The sequence below is a fragment of the Galeopterus variegatus genome, unplaced genomic scaffold (genome assembly GCF_000696425.1).
Source record: "Galeopterus variegatus unplaced genomic scaffold, G_variegatus-3.0.2 Scaffold360, whole genome shotgun sequence".
NCBI classification, from domain to species: Eukaryota; Metazoa; Chordata; class Mammalia; order Dermoptera; family Cynocephalidae; genus Galeopterus; species Galeopterus variegatus.
The window spans coordinates 431249-441885 of NW_007726471.1; the positions used below are offsets into that span (position 1 = coordinate 431249).

General features: G+C 40.2%; 1 protein-coding gene across 1 annotated transcript in view; it reads right to left on the bottom strand.

Annotated features, from left to right (window-relative positions):
• Positions 1-1196: 1196 nt before the first annotated feature.
• LOC103586670 (zinc finger protein 609-like) overlaps positions 1197-10637 on the bottom strand; it is a 127573-nt gene continuing 118132 nt past the window's right edge. The window contains exon 2 of the mRNA XM_008567969.1: positions 1197-1621. Coding sequence (XP_008566191.1) covers positions 1319-1621 — 303 coding nt within the window. The 3' untranslated portion in view covers positions 1197-1318. The remainder of the gene's footprint in view (positions 1622-10637) is intronic.

Sequence of the window (10637 nt, forward strand, 5' to 3'; positions counted from 1 at the left end):
CACGCTCAGCCAGTGAGCAAACCGGCCATCCCTATATGGGATCCGAACCCGTGGCCTTGGTATTATCAGCACCGCACTCTACCGAGTGAGCCACGGGCCGGCCCTGGACGGTGGACTTTAAATACATACTGAATGACAATAAAATATTCAAGGGAACAGACTTTTATTAGAATGACCATAATGAAATGCCTGAATTTCTACAGGTAGACTGACTAGATAGCTCTGTGATAATCAGAGATAATTAGCTATGCTCGTCTGGGTCTCTGAACTCCTCTGAGGGAGGATGCTTTCAAAGTCTGGTTACTGATGTAGAGACATGATAGGACTCTGAGGCCCAGCCTCTCTAACCACACATATTTTTTTTTTTTTTTTAAAGATGACCGGTAAGGGGATCTCAACCCTTGGCTTGGTGTTGTCAGCATCACGCTCAGCCAGTGAGCAAACCGGCCATCCCTATATGGGATCCGAACCCGTGGCCTTGGTGTTATCAGCACCGCACTCTACCGAGTGAGCCATGGGCCGGCCCTAACCACACATATTTTGACGAGGACTTAGTTTCTTTATAAAAAGAATGTATTGAAATCAAATTGCCATCAGATGTTACCAAGGGGCCTGAAATACCTGGTAAAGTCTCTTTGCACTCCTATTCCATTTTTTCAGGTTTATGAACTTCCAAAACAGAAGAGATTCTGTTCTCGAGGGCAAATGGAACATATAAGAAATCTGGATGGTAGCCTTGGGCGGCAACAACCTACCGTGAGCCAACTGCTTAGTGAATACCTGAAAACAAGACCATGTAAACATTTCCCTGTTGCCTAGGCCTATTAAATCTGTACTAAGTGACAGATGCAGGAAGTGGCGTAGGTGGCTGGGCAATGAGGCAACCAGTGGGAAGAAGGAGCTGGTTATACCTCCAGGTGTTAGAAAAGGCAAGAGCTGCATATTCAATGAACCGACATTAAGTCATTTTAAGAGTGACTGTTCATTCCCTTGACTCCCTCAACTGCCATTTTATTACTTTCTCTTTTCAAGCCTGACCAAAAATTTCATCTATAATCTAAATCTCTCGTATAAGATGACAGAAGGGGTATGGCGAGTACAGACACAGTTTGAATTACCGGGCCAGCACCTAACAAATGTCTCCTTAAGTACCAGGGCCAATGCTGTTGAATAACTATGAAAGGGAGATAATTCATCTTAAAAACTGCTGTGTGAAATCTTTAGAAGCTGGGAGATTTTGCTAAGAAGTCTGCTAAAATCCTCTGTATTGCCAAAAGACTGTGGACACTTGAGACTCTTAATAAATATTTGGCAATATTTACAACAGTAAGCCCTTATTGGCTTCCTTGCAGAAGCAGGTTGAGAAGGGATGGGAAAGCCACATATAACACTTACCATCTTCTGTTTCCTGCCACACGATACCTTCGAGGTTGACACTGGTTCCAGGTTCACAGGGGCCCAAGCACTCTGGCTCAGTGGCTAGAGCCACATCACATGTGTTGATCCCAACCGATCGGGTACGAACCATGATCTGCTCACAGGGAGATGAGATGTCATTATTGACCACTGGCACCAAAAGGTGCAGTGGCAGCACCGCTGGTGTGGAAACAGGGGACTCCATCTGTGGGGGAAGTGAAAGTAGTAGCTGAGTTGCAGGGAGAACATTTAAAGGAAATACCTTTTCTGTATCTAACCTAGTCCTACATCCTTTCCTGCCAGAGTGCAAAGGGCTCTAAATATAAGACTTTCATCCTTCTTTTCAAGTTCTAGGTCATAATACCACTGTAAATCTAGTGGTATAGATGAGAACACCTGGTGCCAGAAGAAGCTTTATTTCTTATTAATGATTTTTCTCATAAACTGTGCTTGGCTAAAAGTGTTTAAAAAAAAGAAAAGTTTGGGCCGGCCTGTGGCTCACTCGGGAGAGTGTGGTGCTAACACCAAAGCCCTGGGTTTGGACCCCATATAGGGATGGCTGGTTAGCTCACTGGGTGAGCGTGGTGCTGACAACACCAAGTCAAGGGTTTAGATCCCCTTACCGGTCATCTTTAATAAATAAATAAAATAAAAAATTTAAAAAAAGAAAAGTTCCATTTTTTCTTGTCTTATTTAAAAATCTCTAGTGAAAGAGAAATCAGGGCCAGATTTTAATTAAAAAAAAGAAAAGTTCCATTTTTTCTTGTCTTATTTAAAAATCTCTAGTGAAAGAGAAATCAGGGCCAGATTTTAATAGTAACAGAACACACACACTGACGAAAAAGAAAAGGACCAGCCTCTGAGGCATGTTCTACTGCTACCACTGTGCCTCTTATTAATCTAGAATTCAACAAATAGTACATCAGTCAGGTGTAAAATCCATGAATACACGTAAGGATAAAGAAAGGGAATAATATCCAGATCCTAGGAATGCCATGATTCCTAATGATCCCAGGATCTTTAATACGTCTTTAGCTAGAATGAAATCTACTTAAAAGTTATAGGAGGGCAGAACAAACAGATGGTGGGGGGTTTCTAACTCTCAGAGATATTATAACAGTGGTTGGTTAAAGAAAATGTCATTTTGGAGTATGACTCGAACATAAAATTTATCTGTAAAAAACAGGAGGTACTGATACCATTCAGAAGCCAATCCACAGCAATCCACAGCAGTCTGAAGATATAGCTGATTATGCACACATAGGTAGATACAGTCAAATGCCAGCAATCTACCGCCAAAAGTAGAACCTCTTACAAGAATGTAATTACTTAGGTTCCAAGAAAAATGCAACACATCTGAAAACAACATAAAAGTTATAATAAAGCAGGCGATGATCCCTTAGCTCTTTAAATCTAGCATTTATCACATTGGCAAAGTACCAACTCTGAGTCTATAGTGACTAAATAATAACTGAACATAGTGTCTTGCGTATGCAAAGGCACTCAATACACTGACTGATTTCCTCTGACAAGTAAGTATGATAGCAATCCATAGACCAAGAAAATGAGATTCAAGTATTGGAATCCTCTTCCCCTTCACAGGGGAGACTTCACAGTCTAGGTTAAATGTAGTGCTTGAACAGAGACACTCAGAGAGAGCAACACATGCATTCATAATCCAAACTGCTGGACATCTCTGCAATAGAACTCCAGTTCTGGGATAACACTATATTTATTATTATTATTGTTGTTGTTGTTGTTGTTATTATTATTATTATTGTTTTGTGGCAGGCTGGTTCAGGGATCTGAACCCTTGACCTTGGTGTGATACCACCACACTCTAACCAACTGAGCTAACTGGCCAGCCCCTGGTTCTGGGATAATTTATTGCATGACCACCACTCTACCTATAATCCACCTTCCTCCCCACAACACACGCATACGCACACATCTTCCTGGCCTTGAAAACTAGTCTAGAAGCTGAGACTTGGGTACTGTATCCATTCTCTGCAGTTGGCTCTGACTTTTGCAAATCATCACTGTCAAGAGTCCCAGAATGCTCATACACTGATTCTTTTTTTTTTTTTTCCTTTGTGTAAATTCCCCCAGAGACAACAGGTGGGAAATGATTTTATTTTTTAAAATAGTGACAACAAAAGCAAAATTAAATAAAACTTGATACTTAGAGTGTTTCTTAGCCTACTTAAATGGATTTATACAGTCTTGCATAATACTTAAAATATTAATAAATGAGGTCCCTGCCCTGAAGAGCTACTATGTACTAATGCTTAGTAAACTCAATGACAGTGAAAATTCCTTTTGCAGTATGACTACCTTTAAAAAATGTTTTAAATGAAAATTCCTGAGATGTTACATAATAACTTTCAGATGGATTAGTAATTTAAGATTTTGCATTAACAGCTTTTTTTCATTTAAAGTAACACATTTCTTTTTCCAACCTCATCACCTTTTTCATTAAATAAAATGAAAGTAGACGCCTGTAATAATGAATCTTCTGCATTTACAATAAATGCCAAGACATTTTTGCTTTCTTGAATATCAGGCATTTATAATTTAACTTGGAAACCTTCTTGGAATGTGGTAGATCCTTGCAAGACCCTTTAAAATTTCCATGCTGGGCCGGCCCGGTGGCACGCTGGAGAGTGCGCTGCTTGAGAGCGTGGCGGCGCTCCCGTCAAGGGTTCGGATCCCATGTGGAGACCGGTTCCTGCTCACTGGCTGAGCCCGGTGCGGGCGCAACACTGAGGGTTGCGATCCCGTTGCCGGTCCCTGGTACGGGAGCGACACCGAGCGTTGCGATCCCGTTGCTGGTCCCTGGTACGGGCGCGACACCGAGTGTTGCGATCCCGTTACCGGTCAGTAAAAAAGAGAAAAAGGAAAAAAAAAAAAAATTTCCATGCACAGGTTTTAAGGTAAAAATAACACAGAAAAAAGTAAACTCTTTTTTTTTTTTTTTTATAAAGATGACCGGTAAGGGGATCTTAACCCTTGACTTGGTGTTGTCAGCACCACGCTCAGCCAGTGAGCAAACCGGCCATCCCTATATGGGATCCGAACCCGGGGCCTTGGTGTTATCAGCACCGCACTCTCCCGAGTGAGCCACTGGGCCGGCCCCAGAAAAAAGTAAACTCTAGTCTCCCTACTGCGCCTCTGTATGGCTGGAATCTGGCTCTAATACTTTAAGCTTTTTCAGGAATGCTATAAGAAACCCCTGAGAGTCACTAGAAAGGGAAAATTGGAGACAGAGTATACAGATCATCTTTATTCTTGGTCTTACCACTGTTTCTCTGGTCTTTCTGTTGGGGAAGAACTAAGACAGAAGCAATTTCTTCTGTCAGTATGTACATTTCCTTTGCTTAGGGTTTGTTCCCTTTTCTTTTTTTTTTTTTTCCTTTTTGTCTTTTTTCGTGACCGGCAACAGGATCGCAACCCTCGGTGTTGCACCCGCACCTCGGTCTGTACGTGGGATCCGAACCCTCCCGCTGCCGCGCTCCCAAGCGGCGCACTGTAGTAGTGCGCCACCGGCCGGCCCCCTTTTCTATATCTTCCTTTTACAAGCAAGAGAAATTTCTGCATGGTCCTCTTTCTCGGACATAGAGATTGGCTTAACCTTCTAGATCACTCTTTTGAACTTTCTGGTTGTCTTGCTTGCACATGTCATGTTGCCAGTCTGTTCCACAGATCATGCAGCCAACCAAGGCACAGAAGGAGGTAAGTCTCCAGGGAGACACCTACCCACCCACCTACCTACCTACCTACACACACACACACACACACATTCAGCCATCAAGGACAGCTTTTTTCTGGAAGGGGTTTCATTTCCTGTTAGATTATTCAGTGCTCCTGGGAGGCCAGGAGGAAGATATGCTGCTATGTTCTAGATAAAGCCAAGTACCCAATTCTGCACTGAGAAATCCAGAAAACATTATCTAAGATTAAGTTGGAAACATCAATGTTGCATTGGAGCAATCTGCCAAATGAAATCCTGCTATAGAACATCTGAAGAGAACTTTAGCTAAACTGATCACTAAGAACAACAGAACTGACTAATACATATAAGGAGCTGATTAATATGTATGTACCAACCTACCCTTACTGATCAGAGTTACTGAGCTGAAGATCTCTGTCTGTATGAGATGACAATTTAATTAAATAATTTAACTAAATAGTTAATTAAAAGACATGTTTGGTTGGGCTGGCCCTGTGGCTCACTCGGGAGAGTGCGGTGCTGGTAGCGCCGAGGCCGCAATTCAGATCCTATATAGGGATGGCCAGTGCGCTCACTGGATGAGTGTGGTGCAGACCACACCGTGCCGAGGGTTGAGATCCCCTTCCTGGTCCAAAAAGACATGTTTGGGGGTAGGGAGAAGTGAAAAGATCCACCTATGGGCTTGGAACTAGTTTCCTTCTATTTTAAAACAGAAATCTAAGGAGAGATCACAGAGCAGCACAATAGTGTTTAATGATAGCTTCAGTTCTCCTAATTACTGTTTGGTCACATATATAATCTACATTAAGTCATAGTGCATAATAAGAGCTCTGTGATATTTATCTAATAACCTACGTGGCTTTGCAGGATTTCATATTCTACTATTCATTGGAACAGACATAGCTTCATTTATCACTGTCCATGAGAGGATAAAAATTGGAAAAGAACTCATTTTGCTATCTTTCTCATATACTTAAGATACAGAGCAGGGATTGGTGCCAGCGAGGAAAATAAGGAATAGGAATATTAAAAAGTTACAGTTATTCATTAAATGCCTTAATAACTACAACAAAAGTTGGGCTGATTCTCAGTGAAATGCTACTATGGCTCTTGGGGCTCAGCTGAATGGGGAGGTAAACAACAAAACAAACAAAAGCCATAAAAAAGACTTACAGAGAACTTCAAGAGGAAATTTCTGGAGTTTCCCAACAGTTCATGTCCTTTATCTTTTGGTGGTACTTCTTTTCAATCCACCTTTAGATATTAGTTTAATAGGACCTATTAAGGATCTGAGTGCTGATAGGCAGGTGACAGAGAAATGGGGACTGGAGAGAATAAAGAAAGGCCAGAGTCATTAGTCTCCCCAAAAGAAGTAATTATAGACTGACTTCAACTGCCTTGCACACATGAGAGGCACTGATACAGAAAAATCTTCAAGGCTGAAACATAATTTAAGGGATAGAAGATACACTGAAGAAATATTTGAGACAGATCCTTCCCTCTCCCCGTCACAATATGGGTCTGACATCTTCACCTTCATAGTCAAAAGGCAGAAAGGTAGTTGTAAGAAACTCCCTTTTATACAAGAATGAAACTCCCTCAGGGTAGTAGCTCTAAGAAACTCCCTTTTATACAAGAATGAAAAGATAACGGGGGATAATAGTTAGATGGATGTTCAGATTTATTCAGAATTATCAGATCAGTTTGTGTAGAAAATATAACGTCAAATACACTAAGTAATATTATTATTAAGATGTTATCTTTGTCAATAATCCAGAAGGTCCTCCAAGATTTTACAGCAATTCAGCATCAGCAATACAAGCACACAGAATAGGATTAAAATGAATACTTACTGATTCATGGACAAACTTATAAATACTACACCTGCCAACGTATTATATAAGTTTTATATACTTGATTTGCTCATGAAGTTTTCTTTTTTTTTTTCCTTTTTGTCTTTTTTACTGACCGGTAACAGGATCGCAACCCTCGGGGTCGCGCCCGTACCGGGGACCGGCAACGGGATCGCAACCCTCGGTGTTGCGCCCGCACCGCGCTCAGCCAGTGAGCGGGAACCGGTCTCCACATGGGATCCGAACCCTCGGCAGGAGCGCCACCGCGCTCCCAAGCGGCGCATTCTCCAGTGCACCACTGGGCCGGCCCGCTCATGAAGTTTTTATTGTGTTATTAAAAAGAGCAGTTAATTGAAAAGTCCCATTTATTTATTATTCGTGTCTCTCATACTAAAATACAGAAAAAAAAAACCAAAACCTCAATTATTTGAACTGGTTCTATTGACTGGAATCTTTTTTTTTTTTTTTTTTTTTTTTTAGTAATTAAGGATTAGTTTTGTTTACTTTGAAAAATCAGCAATTCCTGGTTGTGAGAGGCTGGCAGGTAGAAATTATGGAATAATTGAGGATAGAAGGAGAAACTGAATTCCTCCTTTCCACAAAGCCCTTGTCAGAATATCCTGAGTAAATTCCAAAACAACACAACATTTAACTACTTGTGGAGGAAATCCAGCTCCTTTTCAAATACTAAGTACACTTGGACCCTGCCTCTCCCTTAAATAAAAAGGAAAGAAACAAAAGAAAGAAAAGAAAAAAAGAGGCTCCTGGTCTGCTGAACTCCCAGATTATTTCACTTAGGCTACTTTGAAAAAGAATATAACTCCATTAATTTCCAAAACATCTTGTAGCAGAGGCCAAGGAGGAAAAAGAGAAAAAGATAAAGTAGCTGACACTATAACTAGACCTCAAACAGTTCTTAGAAACTACATGCTCTATTATTGATAGATTTGCTTTAGCACTTAATTTTAACTAATCAGCACCCAGTCAAGGTCAGCAGTGAGGGCTGTTCCAGTATGCACTAAAAAATGCAAGTGCAGTGAACGTGTATGTAACTTGAAGACTACGGACTTGCCACAAGGAAATCCCCTGCAGTGATCCCTAGACAGTCTCAGACTCAGACCCTAAAGACATCTTCTGGTAAAGAGAAGGAGATAGTAGATCAAACAATCCTAATATTCAAACCTGTCTAAAATTTAACAAAGGAAAAAAATATATATCATAAGCAAAATCAATGCACAACACAAATCACATGGCAGTGTCTATTATCACGGCAAAGATTTTTCTTTTTTCTTTTTTTTAAAAAAAGATGACCAGTAAGGGGATTTTAACCCTTGACTTGGTGTTGTCAGCACCACGCTCACCCAGTGAGCAACCGGCCATCCCTATATGGGATCCGAACCCGTGGCCTTGGTGTTATCAGCACCACACTCTCCCAAGTGAGCCACGGGCCGGCCCGCGGCAAAGATTTTTCTGAATGAAGCATCTCCACTGCTCTTCCTAAATCTTCTCTAATTTCCAGCCTGCTTGAAATTCACATTTTCTTTCAGCAAAGCTATTAACTTTGCAGCTGATGAGTGATGATAGAGACTTAAGTACTACCTCTGAAGCTGACTTTTTACCACAGAAGGCTAATGATCCCTCCCATTCTTGTATTGTTCCAAGTGAAGCACTAGGGTTTGCTTCCCAAGAATAAAGAACTTGAGAAAAAATCATTCTTTGGCTGCAACTACTTCCTCTCCTAAATATACCTCTTTTAACCTCCTTTCACATACTCATTTCCTAAAAATTCAGGGCCGGATTATGCCATCTCTACTCCATTCTTTTACCTGTCAGGACATAAAAACAAACAAGCAAACAAAAAATGAAAATAAAGGGCCGGCCCGTGGCTCACTCGGGAGAGTGCGGTGCTGATAACACCAAGGCCGCGGGTTCGGATCCCACATATGGATGGCCGGTTTGCTCACTGGGTGAGCGTGGTGCTGATAGCACCAAGTCAAGGGTTAAGATCCCCTTACCGGTCATCTTTAAAAAAAAAAAAGAAAATAAAAAATTATCCAGAAATCAATAAAAAAAGAAAAAATAAATAAATTTTTAAAAACGAAAGAAAAAGTCCACAAATCAAATAAGGTGAACACAACAGAAAACTAAAGCCTTTTTCTGAATCATTCACAATTACAGATGTCAGAAGAAAAGTCCTTTTTAAAATTTTTCATTTTTATTATTTTTAATTTTTTTTTTTTGGCAGCTGGCCAGTATGGGGATCTGAACCCTGGACCTTGGTGTTATAACACCATGCTCTAACCAACTGAGCTAAATGGCCAGTCCCAGAAGAAAAGTCTTAAACAGTGATTCCTAGGCCAGCCCATACAGCCTATTTAACTTGTAACACAGCTAGAACAAACTCTACTAAAGAATCTAATAATCGTTAATATTGATGGTCCTATGAAAAAACATGAGAATTTATTATTATTATTATTATTATTATTATTATTATTATTATTATTTTGGCATATGGCTGGTAAGCGGATCCAAATCCTTGACCTTGATGTTACAACACCGTGCTCAAACCAACTGAACTAACCGATCAGCCACAACATGAATTTAAAATCAAGATATCACAAACCTCATCTTGTTCTTCCGCAGCTTGGGAAGGAGAAATGGGATGATTCTCCCTATTCTAAGCCAGCTGTTCTCAAAAGTTTACTTCTCAGGAATCCTTTACACTCTTAAAAATTAAGAACCTTAAAGAGCTTTTATTTATGTAGGCTGTATCTACTGATATTTAACATATTGGAAATTAAAACTAAAAGATTTTAATATGTACTAATTATTTATTAACTAACAATTTTGAAATGACAAATTAGAGACACAGAGAACAGATTAGTTAGTAGCCAGAGATTAGGGCTGGGGTAAAGTGGAAGGGAGGTGATGGAAATTATGAAAGAGCAACACATGTTATGGTGATGGAACTGTTTTGTATCTTGACTGGGTGGCGGATACATGAACCTACACGTGACAAAACTGTATGGAACTAAAAACACACGTACAAGTAAAATGAGGGAAATCTGAGCAAGATATGTAGAAATTGTATCAATGTCAACATCCCAGTGTTGATATTGTACCATAGTTTTGTAAGATGCTACCACCGGGGAAAACCAGGTAAAGGGTACACTAGATCTCTCTGTATTATTTATTACAACTACAATCATCTCAAAATAAAAAGATAAATTAAAAAATTGAAAGCCTCAAAGAACTTTTATTTACGTGGGATATATCTATTAAAATTCACCACGCTATAACTAAAACAAACAAAAAAAATTAGTATGTATTAATATTTAAAATAACATTAAAAGCCTATGACATAATAGGGCTGGCCTGTGGCTCACTCAGGAGAGTGTGGTGCTGGTAATGCCAAGGCCACGGGTTCGGATCCTATATAGGGGTGGCTGGTTGGCTCACTGGGTGAGCATGGTGCTGACAACACCAAGTCGAGGGTTAAGATCCCCTTACTGCAGTGTCATCTTTTATAAATAAATAAAATTTAAAAACCTATGACATATTAACATATACAACAGTTTAAATATAAATAGCTCGGGGCCGGCCTGTGGCTCACTCGGGAGAGTGCGGTGCTGATAACA